The 17,713-nt window shown below is 35.8% G+C and overlaps 1 protein-coding gene across 4 annotated transcripts in view; it reads right to left on the bottom strand.

Annotated features, from left to right (window-relative positions):
* STXBP5L (syntaxin binding protein 5L) overlaps positions 1 to 17,713 on the bottom strand; it is a 374,922-nt gene that overhangs the window by 231,797 nt on the left and 125,412 nt on the right. For all 4 annotated transcript variants that reach the window (XM_066240760.1, XM_066240762.1, XM_066240761.1 and 1 more), the window contains exons 8-9: positions 12,500 to 12,583; positions 7,790 to 7,913 (exon numbers count right to left, since the gene is read on the bottom strand). In XM_066240760.1, coding sequence (XP_066096857.1) covers positions 7,790 to 7,913; positions 12,500 to 12,583 — 208 coding nt within the window. The remainder of the gene's footprint in view (positions 1 to 7,789; positions 7,914 to 12,499; positions 12,584 to 17,713) is intronic.

Genomic DNA, 17,713 nt, shown 5'->3' with positions numbered 1-17,713 from the left:
CATTCAACAACCTATAAATATAACCCATCATATCAACATGCCAAGAAAGAAAACTCACATTATATAAATAGATGCAGGAAAAGCATTTGATAAAATACAACCCCATTCATGATAATAACTCTCAGTAAATAAAGAGTAGGTGAAAACTTACTCAATTTGACAATCTCTACAAAAGACCTATAGGTGACATCATACTTAATGGTGAAACTCAAACTTCTTCACTATAGTTAGGAACAAGGCAATGCTGTTTCCTCTCACTATTCCTTTGAGTTGTATTAGAGCCCTAGCTAATGAAACAGGAAAAGAAAGAAAGGAGAAAAAAAAGGAAGGAAGGAAGGAAGCAAAGGAGGGAGGGAGGGAGGAAGAATAGAAGGAGAGAGAGAGAGAGAAAGAAAGAAAGGAAAGAAAAAGAAAGAAAGAAAGAAAGAAAGAAAGAAAGAAAGAAAAGAAAGAAAGAAAGAAAGAAAGAAAAGAAAGAAAGAAAGAGAGAAAAGTAAGGTATATAGATTGGGAAGAAAGAAAAAAGCAAGTATAAGCAGATGACATGATCACCTATATAGAGAATCTGAAAGAATCAACAACAAACCTGGATCTTAGAAGCGATTACAGCAAGGTTGCAAAATTCAATGTTAACACACAAGTCAATTGCTTTCCTATATAATATACCAAGTCAATTGCTTTCCTATATACCAGCAATAAATAAGTGAATTGGAAATAAAAACATACTATCATTTTTATTAACATCTAAAAAATGTAATACTTAGGTAGAAGTATTAAAAAATATAAGATCTAAACAGGTAAAAATGAAAGAACTAAATAAATACAAAGATATTGCATGTTCATGGATAGGAAGACTCATTATTGTCAAGATGTCAGTTCATCCCCACTTGATGTATAGATTCAATGGAATCCAAATCAAAATCCCAGCATGCTATTTTATAGATATTGACAAATTTTATAGAACCATTTTACTGTTTTGTTATAACTCTTTGCATAAAATACAAATACATTGTTTAGCTTTACAACAATTATTTTTCTTTATAACGTGCTGTAAGCTTTTTTCCCCTATTTTTAAATTTTTAACTTTTTAAACTTTCTGTCATAAAACTAAGATACAACCACACACATTAGCCTAGGCCTTCACAGGTTCAGGACCATCAATATCAATCTTACACCTCCACATCTTGTTCTACTGAAATGTCTTCAACGGCAGCAACACACATGCAGCTGTCATCTCCTGTGATGATAATGAAGCCTTCTTCTGGAATACCTACCTCCGGAAGGACCTGACTGAGGTTCTTCTTGAGGAGGTGTCAGTTTTGGAAAAGAGGTGACTTATTTTTTTTTTTTCATCATAGATTTGCTTATAAGCAGATAATGAGGCACCATAAACATTCCTCTCTATTAATTGAAACCTTTTGATGATGGGGTCCATGTTTTCAAACATGTTAAGGCATTTGTTGAGGTCTGAAAAAGCTTCTGCTAAACGCCTCACTGTAAATCTGTGTGAGGGAGGTTCTTCAGCTTTTTCTTCTACAGTTTCACCTTTCTCTTGCCTCTTATTCAGCTATGCATTCCTGCCCTAGTTTCAACAACTCCTCTAGTCAATTCCTCAGGAACCATCTCTAGGAGCTTTCCATTGTCATCCTCATCTACACGCAGGTTAAAGTTTGTCATCTTAACTACAGCTTTGTTGATTTTTGTAACCTCCGTATCTTTGGCAAATCCTTTGATGTCATGGACAAACTTCTTGAGGGTCTTTTTCCAGATGCCATTCATACACTTTGTGGTGACATCACCCCAAGTCCAAGCATGGTTCTTGATGCAGTCATAGACATAATCTTTCCAGAAATACATCAGTTTCTTTCTCAGTTGCAGCAATAGCTTAGGCAAAAGTCATTCTCTGTAGGCCTCAAAACCTACTATAACACCTGGATCCACTGGTTGCTGTTTCCAGGGGAAATATTCACTTTAGATTTGGGGAGTGACTCAGCCCAGGGGTTAGGGTGGCTGTCCCTCAAAGTTTTCTCTCTGTGCCTCCTAGATTACACTCTCTTCCTGCTACTCTGGTCTTCTCCTCTCTCCCCTCATCCCCCGGAGCCCATGTGAGTGGTTGTGAGAGAGATTTTCTGTACGGTCCTTTATGAAGAATCCTGGGTCTGAGATATCTGTCTCTTTCTCACAAACAGTATCCTGACTTGTTTCACAGCTAAATACTGTCCATATGCCTCTTCTAGGCTCTGGGGCTGCAGGCTGGGGCTTTGTTCCTGGGGCTCAAGACCCTCCCCTCTCTGCTAAACTCACTTCTCACCAGGCGAGTCTCTCCGGGCTGCCATTCGCTACAGGGAGCTGGGCAGCCCTCTCTGCATTTCCATTTTTCCTACCAGTCTCAGTGTGGCTTCTTTAGTGTTACTTGGTGGAAGAGTCCTCTTAGTTTAATCCAAAGTTGGTTTTTCTACATGATGGTTCTTAAAATTAAGTTGTAATTCACTTTGATTCTGGGAGGTGGAATTTGGTACATCCGCCAACTCCATTGCCATCTTGCTGCTCTCTCTGTTACTTTTTTCTTCTTCAGGATTTTAGCAATGATAAAAGGGGACATGCCTGACTGGTGAGCATTAACTATCCCTGATTTTCTACCTTTGTAGTTTTATATCATTTTAAGCTTCATTTCCAGGTCACACACTCAGCATGGCTTCTTATAACATTAGTAGTGAAGATTGTATGTTTAGAGGCTATGATGAATAAAACAACATGAGATTAAGTGAAGCTCAAGAGAAAATTATATAATCAAGAGACACTGTAAACATGAGATATATGAAGCCACTGCCAATGTAACATGGCATATGGTTTTACAGAAAATTTTTGGTAAGTAGAAAGAATACACACTAAAATAAAAAGTGTAAATATATAAATTATTAACATATTTATTATTAAATATTACACTGTAATTACATAATTTTATGTGCTATACTTTTATATGAATGGCAACCCAGTAGGTTTGTTTATATCAGCATCATCACATGTAAGAAATGCATTAAGTGACAATGTTACGGTGGCCATGTCACTGGGTGATAGGGATTTTTCAACTCCATTATAATTTTATGGAACCTCCATTGTATATGTAATCCATAGTTGACCAAAACATCTTTAAACAGTGCCTGACTGTACTTTCTTTTATATAAAAAATACACATTTTATACTTAATAGCATTCCTATTTAGTTACAATTACAAAAAGTAATCATAATTTCAAACTCTTTCTAAATTATTAAATACCATATTTCTTTTCCAAGTCTAATTACATTGAATAGTATTTTCAGAAAAGATTTAAGTAAAAGTTGATGTTGATACCTCTGTCCTGTTTCTTATGAACAACTTTACTTTTACGTATTTGATGGAATTTGGTTTAAGGTCATGCATGTAGATGTATGTGTGTATGTCTTTAGCTGAGGGCACTGTGACTGAAAAATATATGTTTAAAACTATAACAATTTACTAAGAAAGAAAACTGATGTCTGTAGCACCAGCAAAAACCAGTTATAACAAAAGCAGTGTCATCACAGTGCTGATATCAAGTGAAAAAAATTCTAATCTGGCCTCAGTGGTTGTGGCCACCCTCCCATTCATCCCACCATTTTCCAATAACCTGAGTTTCAGACAAAGCCTATTTTTATCATATAGAAAATTTTGATTTATAGAAAAATAAGTAATCTAGATAGCTTCACAGCTTAGGAAACACAATGGGTAGGGATAAAGGCGGCAATAAAACTATATTTTATAGTGTGTACAACATAATGTCCACAATATGTATGATACAGTCCAAATTATCAGACATGAAGAAACAAGAAAATGTGAGCCATTCTTATGAACACAGGACAACTTCAAGGTGAAGCAGATGTTGGTATTACCAGAAAAAAAAATTAAACCAGCTATTATAACTAAGCTACATCCTTAAAGGAAAAGAAAATGTTCATAATTATTAAAAAGAGGAAATGTCAGCAGAAAAATAGAAGATATAAAAACATAGTGATTAGAGAAGTAGCTGATTAAAAATAATAGCTTAATAGCTGAATGAAGATTACAGAGTAAAAAAGTTGTTAAATGCATACTAGATCAATAGGAATTATCTAATTTGAAATCCAGAGAAAGAAGTTATTGACAAAAACCAAAATAGAGACTCCACGACATGTGGGACAACACCACATATTCTGTATATGGTAACTGGTGTCCCAGAAAGAGAGGAAAGATAGATGATAGAGCAGAAAAACATATTTGAGAAAATTAAATGGCTGACATTTTCTTAAATTTTATGAATGATATAAATTTATAAATATAAGAAGCTCTGTAGCTCATTAGAACCTTACTGAAATAAATTTGAAAAAAGAAGCCTAGCCACATCATAGTCAAATTGCTGAAAATAAAAGATACAAAAATAAAAAAATTAGAAGAGCCAGAGAATAAAATATCACATTTTATACAGAGGAAGCAAAAAATCAAAACACTCCACATTTCTTATTCATAAACTATGTAAGCCAGGAGACAATGGAACAACAGCTTTAAATCCTTTAACACCTCGAAAACAACATACCCATAATCATCCAGAAATCTATATTCAGCAAAAATGTACTACAAGAATGGAAGTAAAATAGAGAATTTTTTAGATTAAGAAAGGATAGGGGATTAATTTTCACTGAAAGAAATGCTAAATGATGTTCATAATATCTTCAGCAACAAATAAAAAGCATTGAAAATAATAACAGAAAATACAAAAGAATATTTTTTTATTTTATTTTTTATTTATATTTTAATTTGTGTATAGATTCAAGTGTCCACCAAATACATCTCCCCTACCTCTTTATTCCCCCTTGAAGAATATTTTCCTTTTAATTAAAAAATAGTTAAGGCTACTTAAAGCAAAAATTATAATAATGTATTTAGATGTAATACAACCAAAAACTATTGCATAAAGGACAGTGGGTGAAGGTAAATAAATCTGTAAGATTGTGAGATTTCTTTATTTTATGCAAAGTGTTAAAATGTTGACACTAATAGACTGTGGAAAGTTGAGAAAATATAATTGTAATCCCTAGAGCAACTAATTAAAAAATATGTGAAAGCCCTGGCTGGTTGGCTCAGCAGTATAGCATCAACCCCATGTGTGGAAGGCCCAGGTTTGATTCCCAGTCAGGGAACACAGAATAAGTGGCCATCTGCTTCTCTATCTCTCCCCCTTCTCTCTCTCTCTCTGTCTCTTCCCTTTCTGAAGCCCTGGCTTGAATGATTCAAGCACATTGGCCACGTTTGCTGAGGATGGTTCCATGGCTTTGCCTCAGGTGCTTAAAATGGCTCGGTTGCCAAGCAATGGAGAAGCAGCCCCAGATGGGCAGAGTATCTCCCGGTAGGGGGCTTGTGGGGTGGACACTGGTCAGGGCACATGCAGGAGCCTGTCTGTTTGCCTCTCCACCTTTCACTTAATAAAAAAAAAATTGAAGATAAAGTGCCAATATGTAAATTGAAAATGAAATTGAAAAATGCAATTCTAATAAAAACATTAAAATAGTCCTAAAGAAAATAAAAAGGGGAGAAAAAGGAACAAAAATGATAGGACCAACAGAAACAAAAATAAACTGGTATACCTGAACCCAAATCAGCTAAATGATATATAAGCCTGGATAAAAAATCAAGACCCAACTATATGCTCTCTACAGTGGATATAATGAATGCCTAATAATAAAGCTTCAAATTTATAAAACAAAAAAAGACAGAATTAAAGTAAAAAGTAGACATGTTTATAATCATATTTAGAAATTTTAATACTACTTTCTTAGGAATAGCATTCATCAAATATCAGTAATAACAGATAATCTGATAAATGCTATCAACCACCTTAATTTATTTGAGTTTTACAGTATATAAAACAGAAATAAACATAATTATATGGAAAATATGAATTGATAGAGATTTTAACTAATCTCTCTCCAAATTGAAAAATCAAACAATCACTTAGGAAAATATTTAGAAAGTATAAAGTAAAAAAACACAATTTTGAGTTTGAACTGTGTGTAACAGGAACTGTACATTCTTCTCAAGAATACTTGGGAAAAAAAAAGAATACTTGGAACTTTATAGTAATTGTGTATATGTAATTACAAAGCATATATCAGTAAATTTTGTAGAACTCGTATCATGCCACTTTCTCTGACTATAATTTTAATAACTTCAATAAAAATAGTTTTAGAAGTTAGAAATCACATGTCTAACTAATAGGTAAAAAGGAAAATTGTAATAGGGATTAGAAAATACCTCAAACTGACATTAACAAAAATTGCATATTATTAATGAAATTACATATAAAAGTTTATAGACAACTTAAGTGGTACTTAGAGAAAATATTTTTTTATTTTAGAAAGTAAAAATTGCTGAAACAAAAGAAAACAAAATGAATCCAAAGAACGTAGATAGATATGACAATGGATGCCCCTATTATCTAAATCACTTATTTTGGCTTAACTATGTCATGATGAGACAGCAGAAATTTAACTTGATTTATATGTTATGAGAGACACAGATGCTGATATTTTCAACAACACACAAACAAAACTTCATCTCTTCAAAAAGAGAACTATAGAAACCAACCTAAACTCAAATAAATATAATATATGCATCAATCATCCAATCATGCCAAAAAGAACTTGAATAAAGTTGACTGTTGAGAAGAACAGAAATAAAAAATTTATTACTAAATCATATTACACATTTGAAAATAAAAGTTATAAAGATTGGGGGAGGGTTTGGGGGAGGAGAATCCACCATAAAAGCAAATAATTAAACCTGAATAGATGTATAGCACATACCTATCCAAGGTTTCCATAATAGCAATCTTTAAATAAAGCTTTTTAAGTACCTAAATGAAAAGTAATCTCTAAGAAAAGCAGTTTAGGTTCAATGTATTAATCTTTTACATGGAGCATGCAACTGTGGTATAAAAAAAGGCAGACCAACACAAGATAAAATAACTCCATCTTGTGATTTATAAGTCACTCATTATTAAAGAAAACATACCACTGTTTTCTAAATTTATACTAAAATAATTGCTCAGAAACTATAAAACAGAATGCATGGTTAAATGGAAGGTTTTGACTTCTCTATTCTAAGAAACAACCAATAGTTTGAGATAAACATGGAATCCAGATCATCACCAATATTCTTGAAAATAGTATGGTCATCTGAATAAAAGATATTCTTACATTTGAACTTTTTATTCTGCCCAGTTAAGTAGAGAGGTCCAACAAAAATGTTAAATACCTCTTTTCAATGAGGAAGATAGATAAATACAACCTATAGTAATACCACAGTTCTCATAATTTAGTGGAGCGAAATGGCATAAATGGAAATAAATGGGAGAACTAGAAAACAACAGACCAAAAAGCAGTATAGGAATTAGGTCTGAATGTCAGATCTAGGTAATATGATTCTCTCACTAGCTCCTTAACACTTAAAACTGGCAAAATATCCTTTATTATCTCCTCTGTTTCAGATACTGTACATCGACCATCCATTCCAATTTTTGGTTGGGAAGGTCTATATAAGTATCACTTACAAGGTAGGAAAGTGGCTAGACAGGAAAATTTGGGGCATAATGTGGGGGATCTGAGGGAGATATAAAAGAGGTATTTAGAATCAGAAGCTATATCCTATCACCTCTTTCAAATATATTGATACCTTTTGTACTTTAAATCAAGGCACTATAACACTGGAGTTTATTTCTTTTGAAAGCATACATCTTACCATGTGGAATTGTGGTCTGGAAAGGACGACTTGGGCTTTTCAGGTTCCATAAAGTCAAGCTACCATCTGAATGGCTGCACATGAACTGTCTGCCCTCATGATGCCAATCAATTGAATGAATAGCCTAGTGAAATAACAATTGAAAACAAGTAGGGGGGGGGAAACTTGATATATTATGTCATTCTATATTCAGAAAGAAAAATATTCTGACATTAAATTACTACCACAATAACACTTAAACATATGTAGTTTTTCTGTCCCAGATCATAACTATCTTTGGTTCACCCCTCTACGGGCTTATAAAAAGCTACAAAAACTCATCTCCTGAGATAAAAAAAAGTTAAGTAAGTTTTTTAACATTATAACATTCTATATCCTCCCTGTAACCTATAATAATTTTTCTTTGAAATTTATTTACGTAAAAGAAAAAGGAATGTTAAATAATTTCTGATAAGGTAGTGGACTAGTTCCACTTAAAGTAGCTGATTTTAAAATTATTTATGTAAGAGCCACCATCTGAGTGTTTATGATATGCTAAACCAATGGTAAGCACTTTATATACATTATTTCATTTAATCCTATAAAACAGGTATTTTTTTTTTCTAACTTACACATAGCAAAAATAGACTTAGAGAGATTGAGATACTTGCTCAGGTCACCCAACTTAAAGCCAAGGTTTATCTAATTACAAAACACATGTTCTCAATATTTGTACCATATTGCTTCTAACATAAACATTTTAAATTGATTTGATGCAAGGAAAGTTAAAATATATATATTATATTATATATATTATATATATTATATTATATTATATTATATTATATTATATTATATTATATTATATTATATTATATTATATTATATTTACAGGTTCACTGTGTAGTTGTAAGTTAGATAACATTAAAAAGTATTATTTCATTTTCCTAAATTTATTCCCAGTGGTAGCACAATGTCTTGCATAAAGTAGGTGCTCTAGACATAAAAGCTGAACAGATGTATACACGATCCTTTCCTTTATAGTAAAATAAGAAAGACTGATATAAATGAACTTCTAAACAATAAGTATTATTACCTACAAATTGAAAGCCAGAGTAATCATTAGACAGATCATAAAAGAAAGAGGATATAAGCTGTATCTCAAAAGATAAGCAAGATTTGATTAAGTGGAAAAAACATAAAACCCTGGACTTATGTTTTTCTCTCACCCTGGTCTTCATTATTAGGCAGAGAAAACTTCTTTTTTGCCAGGATTCAGAAGAGGCAGTTGGAGGAAAAACGAAACAAAGTAAAACCCCACTTTTGTTTGTCTTCTCCTTTGCTTATTTCTTCTTATTTTTGTACAATAGATGGCTCAAGAAAAATGTCACTTCTCTTTTTCTTTAAGTGAGAGGAGGGGAGATAGTGAGGCAGACTCCCACATACATCTGGACTGGGATCCATCTGGCAACCCCGTCTAGTGTGAATGCTTGAGTACTGAGCTATTTTTAGCACCTGAGGCTGACACACTCAGACCAACCAAGCTTCCTCAGCATCCAGGTCCACACTCAAACCAATGAAGCCACTGGATGTGGGAGGGGAAGAGGAAGAAAAGGGGGAGAAGATAGGGGCAAGAAACAGATAGTTGCTTCTCCTGTGAGCCCTGACCAGGAATTGAACTCAGAGGTCCATGTGCTGAGCCTATGCTCTATCTACTGAGTCACTGGCCAAGGCCAAAATGTCACTTCTTCTTGCCACCTCTACATGTAAAGTCCTCTCAGAACTGCTTTTCTACATATGGTGGGGGCAGAGAAAGTGTCTCCAGCCCCAACCCTTCTTCCTATACCAGTTAATTTCTACCTGCTGGTGAAGACAGGTAGCAAAATAATAGCTACAACACAAAGGCAAGACAAGTTAGTACTATAAAAGAAGTATACTTATCATACAGAAGAGTAGGCACGTATAACCAACTTGTTATTAGGAAGAAGAATGTCAAATAGTGCATTGTTAAAGAGCTGGCATTTGAACTGACTTAATGAATAAATATTCAATTTCTATTTATTTTTTTTACCCTACTCCTTTCTTTAAAAAAAAAAAAGACTGTAGAGGTCTGCTAAAATGCCAAATATAATACAACCAAGTCAAAAAAATTTAAAAATAGAAAACAAAATATGGAAGATAAAACACTAGCCAGTTCAGGTTGGCCAACTCAGTGGCTGTGACTAAATGTCTTGAAAACAAAAAAGAAAAAGAAAACCCAAGAAGCTGGGAAGAAAGGAGAAATGCCAGTTACTCAAGGAATTAAAAGGTTAGCTTCATGTCAAACTGAGGGATTTCTCTGTGAGAGGTTATTCAAAAAATACTAATGGAATAAAATAAATTCACAACTAATATGGATGTAAAATTCATATAGTTATTTCTGAAAATGAGTTTGGATTAACAACAAAAAAGAAACCCTCAAATTCATCAATAGTTATTAATCAAGGGAGTAGTTAGATAGGCCAAGTAGTTTTACAATGGCTAAAGAATTAATAGCAATTTGATAGGTGGAAGAAAAGGGGAATTTGGTATAAGAAATTAACAGTAGCCTGACCAGGCGGTGGCGCAGTGGACAGAGCGTCAGACTGGGATGCGGAAGACCCAGGTTCGAGACCCCGAGGTCGCCAGCTTGAACGTGGGCTCATCTGGTTTGAGCAAAAATTCACCAGCTTGGACCCAAGGTCGCTGGCTCCAGCAAGGGGTTACTCGGTCTGCTGAAGGCCCACGGTCAAGGCACATATGAGAAAGCAATCAATGAATAACTAAGGTGTCGCAATGCGCAATGAAAAAACTAATGATTGATGCTTCTCATCTCTCCGTTCCTGTCTGTCTGTCCCTGTCTATCCCTCACTCTGACTCTCTCTCTGTCTCTGTAAAAAAATAAAATAAAATAAAGAAATTAACAGTAGTAAAGGATTAGAGGTGGTAATAAATGATAAGTTTAGGAGATAGGAAGTAATATGTATGAAACGTGAAAAGTATGTAGAATGCTATAAATTAAACTAAAGGTAAAAGATGGCACCACAATCTTAAGTCTTATATAAGAGATAAAGACTTTGTGTTGTTGATAAATTGAAGACATTCAAAGGTTCAGAGGTGAAGAATTACGTGATCTGACTATATCTTAAAATGATAATCTTGCTGGTAAAAGGATATCAAAAAGGAAAGATACCAAAAAAAAAATGATACAACTATCATATAAATCAATATTTCAAAGACTTCTAGGTATAAAGTAGGTGTAATATAGTATTCTACTGACTTCAACATTGTTAATCCTTATTTAAACATTTCACTGCAAAATTACTTTTGCTTGCTGTTTAAGGTTAGAAACATTCCTTCTACACTGTTTAAGACCATAGGAAAATGATCTGATTTTGTATTTTCCTCTGGATTTCCTTTGTAGCTGTTCTGTTGGTATTCCAACTGGCTGAATTCCCAGATGACATTTGGACTCTTCTCCAGCTGCTAGTCTTAAGGGAGGGAGCAATTTGCATCCTCATCTTTATATTTTGGGTATTTAACAAAAGGAAAATCCTTCTTTCCTTATGATTTAAGATGTCCCAAAAGTTGATTACAAATGGCATATTTGTATAACAACACTTGTCAGAGTATTTTTCACCAATGATGACCACATTACTTACAAACCTTTGGCTATCTTTAGGCATCAAAATTTAAAAATTAACCTGTTAAGAGGGAATGAGAGGGAGCACACAAAAGAAATATTCTAAAGAGACGTTTTGTTTTTTTAAGTTTATCTTATTTATATCAGTGTTACCTTATGTTCTTTGGCACTTTTTCCATATAAGGTTGGGTGATGCCAGACAGTGATTGTTGACCTGTATATTTCCTATTTCTCCCTACTCTACCACTTAAAATTTTTCATTGAAAGCATAAATGATCAACTTTATTTTCACAGCCACAAAAGGTACTCCCACTTTCTCAACTTTGCTCCCAGCCTCACTGTCTTCATATCAGCTTTTCCTGACAGGGTAAATAATAATGGTCTAGAATCAATCTGTAAACAACTGAGGTAACAACTCAGAGATTATTCCATGATAAATAGTTAATTGCTTTCTCTAAATGAAACTCATCAACTATCAACTATTGACTATGTACAATAAAACTTCAAGATCTTATGGATTCTTTATTAAGTATTACTATTCACAAAATTTTTCTTTTATTCTAAGGCAGCACATATTAGAAGACCACTTAACTTGACCACTTAAACTTTCTGCTACAGAAAAAGAATTTTCTAAGGAAAGTTAATAGTATCTTTAGAGATCTTAAGGAAAATAGATCAATACAAAAGCATGGAGCCTAAAGAAAAAGACAGAAAAAGGAAAGGAAAGGGGAATGGGAAGGGGAAAGGGAAGGGGAAGGGGAAGGGAAGGAAGAAAAAAAGAAAAGAGAAAAGAATAGAAAGTTTAGATGAAGGTGACTATACAATATAGGTAACAGGCACCAAAGTACACATATAAGATGGCATAAAGGGCTCCAAAATGGGCAATGAAGGCAGAATTTCCACTCAGGAAAACTCAGAGTAGGAACCTGTGCAAATAACAGGCAGTGTGAGACACTGAGTCAGAACCAGGCAGTGTTCCAATGATAAGAATACTGGTGACATACAAAGCTTAAAAGTAAAAGGTATAAAGTTACAACACTGTTTCAAATATTTCAGTAGAAATCACTTACCTCATCATAATAAACTCTAAGTTCTGCTCTTTTAGATTTCAAGTCCCAGAATACCACAGTACCATTTTCATAACCTATTAGTAGCTGGAAAACATGAGAACAATCATTTTGTAATTCTAACATTACTTTTAATTTGTTCAAAATAGAGTTTAATGTTAATACAATAAAGTAAAATCATACTATTGATACATAACACAACTTTATTTAAAATCCACATTTTTCCAGATCCTTAATGTAGGGCATCCTATATATTTTTAAAGTTGGCAAATAAGCTATTTCAATATAAACACTGAACAATTAAATCTGCCTCATTCCAAAGAGGAACTGAGTAAATATGTAAAAAATAAATGATACAGCATAAATATAAGAAAATTGAAACAAAAAAAAGGAAGAAAGAAAAATGAAGATGAAATAAAAGATGAAATACTCTAAGTTTAATAAATTATGTTTCATGCCATTCAGTACTATGCACTTGAAAAATGTGGGCACAAATTTAGCATCAAGTTTCTTTATATTAAATCCTATTTTTTCTTTGATTTCTAGCAGCATTTTAAACTCAGATTTATGACCCCTTAGAAGTTCACAAAGATATTCTAGAGATTCAGATCATTAAAAATGGTTATTTATTTGTAAATCAGTAAGACAATTAAAATATATGTTCTTCATTTTAAAATAAAAGAATCTGAGAACAGATGATAATGGAAATCATATTCAAGACTTAACCATTCAGTTAAACAGTGTACCGTGATGATGATTTTTGCTATGATTCTGAGTTAATATATTTCATTAACTTGAATGTGTCATTGGTTAAAAAAAACAGGTGATGAAAGATGATTTGCCTTTGGGTGGTGGGCCCACGTGCAATGTGCAGATCATGTATCACAGAGATGTGCACTTGAAACCTATATGATCCTATTAGCCAATGTTTCCCCAATAAATTTTTTTAATGAGAGGAAGGGAGATAGACTCCCACATACACCCGGACTGGGATCCACCTGAGAACCCCTAACTCGGGCCAAAGCTCAAATCAACTGAGCTATCCTTAGCACCTAAGGCTGATGCTTAGAGCAACCGAGCTCCTCAGTGCCTGGGGTTGATGCTTGACCAATCAAGGAGAAGAGAGTGAGAAGGGGGAAAGGTAAGGAAAGAGAAGCAGATGGTTCCTTCTCATGTGTGCCCTGACCAGAGATCAAACCCAGGACTTCCACATGCAGGGCCTGAGGCTCTCTATTCACTGAGCCTACTGGCTAGAGCCTCACCCCAATAAATGTAATAAAACATAGATCAATATTCAAATAATAATATTTACCAAGGATATGCCTTAAGATGACTTTCTCAAAATCTATTAGTAGTTTTTCTCTGATAAAAAATTTTATACAATGCAATGTTTCAATATTTAAAAAAAAGTGGTAAAACAGAAAATGTAGTAGTGGTTATAAGCTAATCCTACATAATATCCTGAGACTTAATCACTTACCTCAATATCTTATAACATCCAAAAATAAACCAGTTAGTAGTTTTAACATGAAATAAACAAAATTTTAAGTATCAGGTCAGGAAAGTATTGTATATATTTATTTTTGAAGCTGTAATATATACTTCAATATTTTGCTTTAAGTCATAAACAAATTTTCAAATTGACTTGACAAAATAATTGAGCTTCTTTACAAACTAAATGAAATGGCATAATGAGTTGCTAAACTTAAAAAGTCAAAATTAAGTATAAATTGAAATAACAATAGCAATACTGCTATTGTTATTCTGTTGTCCATGTATATGTGTTATGTATATATGACATAGGGAAGGAGGGGTGGATATACGAGGAGAGGGGCAAAGTGGGAGAAATGGGGTTGAAAGAGACTTGGCATGGGGGGCAAGATTCAGTGTGTAGATGGTGTTATATTGAATGGGACACCTGAAACCAAGCACTGAGGTACTCGGTGGTCTGAGCATCAGCCTCAGGTGCTAAGGATTGCTTGGCTGATTTGAACATCAGCCTCAAATGAGTGTTGCTGGGTAGATCCTAGTCAGAGTGCATGCAGGAGTCTATCTCCTTTCCTCTCATGTAAATAAGTAAATAAATAAATAAAAATTGCCCTGGCCGGTTGGCTCAGTGGTAGAGCATCGGCCTGGCGTGCAGGGGACCCGGGTTCAATTCCCGGCCAGGGCACATAGGAGAAGCGCCCACTTGCTTCTCCACCCCCACCCCCTCCTTCCTCTCTGTCTCTTCCCCTCCCGCAGCCAAGGCTCCATTGGAGCAAAGATGGCCCGGGTGCTGGGGATGGCTCCTTGGCCTCTGCCCCAGGCACTAAAGTGGCTCTGGTCGCCGCAGAGCGACCCCCCAGAGGGGCAGAGCATCGCCCCCTGGTGGGCAGAGCGTCGCCCCTGGTGGGCGTGCCGGGTGGATCCCGGTCGGGCGCATGTGGGAGTCTGTCTGACTGTCTCTCCCTGTTTCCAGCTTCAGAAGAAAAGAAAAAAAAAAAAGAGGTAAAATAAAAATAAAATAAATAAATAAAAATTATATAAAGTCATATACACTATACTAAGATATGTTTTAACTTCAATTATTCTTACATGCCAGAGAAAATGATATACAATAAAACCAAATCCTATGAAGTATATGAGAAAAAGTTTCTACAGAACTTTTTGGAAATGAAATTTGTCAATGTAGAAAGTTTGAAAAATCTGACTTAAGTGAGAAAATGAATAATATACCCTTTCATAATCTGAGCCCAATGTATTCTAAAATATTATTGCATATATTACATATTTTTCAAAGTAAACATCTGAAAAATGAGCTGTAAAACATTACTACCAATAGCCTAAGCAAAATCACAAAATATAAAATACTGAACCTCAAAATGTCATAAATTATTGAGATAATTATACAAGATTATAACACAGGAAGTATAAAAAGACATTAGAATGACTTAGAAAATTGAAACAGAGAAAAGCATCTCCTGACACCCAGGAGATATCAGACAAGGTCACTCTGTGACCATGATGGATCAAAACAAAAACAAAATCATCATACAATCATGACTGACCACACCAAAAACATGAATATCACCCAAATCACAAATGTATACTGCTCACAAAATTTAGGGGATATTTTATCACTTCATATTCATTTTGAAACATCCCCTAATTTTTGTGAGCAGTATATATATTCTATGTACATATTATATATTTCTTATTATTTTATGTAATTATATATGTTAAAATATATACTTCTGGTAATAGAATATAAGTACCATAAAGACACAGAAATAACATGACTTCTTCACTACAGGTTATCTAATAAGTATCTGTTAAATTAACTATTAAACACCAAAAAATAAAAATTATAGATACTAGGCCCTGGCCAGTTGGCTGAGTGGTAGAGCGTTAGCCTGGCATGTGGATGTCTCAGGTTCAATTCCCAGTTAGGGCACACAGGAGAAGCACCCATCTGCTTCTCCACCCCTAACCCTCTCACTTCTCTCTCTCTCTCTCTCTCTCTTCCCTTCCTGCAGCCATGGCTTGATTGGAGCAAGTTGGCCCCAGGCACTGAGGATGGATTGCCAATCCCCAGTGGGCTTGCCTGTGGACAAGGCCCACCGGGGGTGAGGATGACAAAGATGAAGAGACCTGACTCCAGAGACCAGGTTCAGTGACATAGATCTGACTTATTCAGGAAGCTAGCTAATATACACAGTTTCAGCCTATAGCGTGTTACAGCATGTCCTTCATAGCCAATGGCTAAAAAGATCAGGGAGCTGCCTGGTTGGCGCTGAGTTACTTCCTCACAGTGGGAAAGCTCCCTCCTGGGTGTGCCTAGGAGGGTTTCAAGAGCTGGAGTGTTCTCACAGCATTGCATCAGCCATAGCTGCTAGGAATACACTCTGCGCTCTACCTACATTTTTCCCTTCTCTTTTAATTAAGGCCAGTTGGACTTGATGAATGACAGCTTGCTGTTGTTGTCTCTACGGGCAGGATAATGCCAGGGTGGGGAAAAGCAGCCCAGATGTGGAGGTCCGCCCACGTCTGGGAGTTAGCGGTTATTATAGCACACATAAGCAGGAACAGAGCACCAGGGCCTGGGGGCCTGTCAGAGGCCATTCTCTGGGCTTGCTCCACTAAAGCCTTCATATCCCCCCAGGTGATGAAGTGTGCATGTTGGCCACGAGGTCTTCTGGAGACTTGCCATTTCCTGGGTTGAAGTGTTCATTGGAGGGGTCATCTTGGGACACCAGGACTAGCCTTATATTTCATCCTGGGATCCAAATTGGCTGAGGGCTGTTTTCTGGAAAGACACAAGCATAACCTCTCCTTTGCATTAGAAGGGGGTGTGGACCCCGCCACTGTGCCATGGCTGGGTCCTTCCAGCATACCAATGGTAAAGGGGTTCTGGAGTGGCAACTTCCACTTCTTTGGCTGGCAGAGCTGATGACGCAGTTAGCAATTCGGTTGGTTTTGTTTTTGCATGCTCTGCCATGAGTGTGTTAAACTCGGAGGCTAAGCCACTCTCCTCCTCAGTGGAGGTAGGGGCTCCTTAGGGGGAAGGGTAGCCTGTAATATTTTTGGAATGGAAAAGGTCCCTTAGTGGGAGTGAGACCGAGGGGGAAGATTTGCCCTTCATGTACTTCCGCTGAACAGACGTGCCAGAGAGCTCGAGCCCAAGTATCGGGGTCCCAAAGAGGTGTGTCCCAAAGCCAAGGGCTGAAACCTGAGAGGATTTCCTAGTAGGTACAAAGATCCTTTTCATTAACTTTAACTTGCCTGCTCTGCAATAGGGCATGGAGGGCTCAAGTCTGCAGGGCTCAGGAGTGAGAGAGAAGTTTCCTATTGCAGAGGGCCACTTACCCATCCCTTGGATGCCAGTTGGGTCCCTGTTCGGGTGCCAAAATGTGGACAAGGCCCACTGGGGGGTGAGGATGATGGAGACACAGAGATCTGACTCCTGAGACCAGGTTCATGACACAGATCTGATTTACTCAGGAAGTAAGTTAGCTAAAATACACAGGTTCAGCCTATAGGGTGTTACAGCGTGTCCTTCACAGCCAATGGCTAAAAAGATTAGGGAGCTGCCTGGTTGGTGCTGAGTTACTTCCTCACAGTGGGAAAGCTCCCTCCTGGGTGTGCCTAGCAGGGTTTCGGGTGCTGGAGTATTCTCACAGCATTGCATCAGCCACAGCTGCTAGGAATATGCTCTGCGCTCTACCTACACTTGCC

This window comes from Saccopteryx bilineata, chromosome 8 (genome assembly GCF_036850765.1).
Source record: "Saccopteryx bilineata isolate mSacBil1 chromosome 8, mSacBil1_pri_phased_curated, whole genome shotgun sequence".
Classification (NCBI taxonomy): Eukaryota; Metazoa; Chordata; class Mammalia; order Chiroptera; family Emballonuridae; genus Saccopteryx; species Saccopteryx bilineata.
This window is presented reverse-complemented; position numbering and strand designations above follow the sequence as displayed.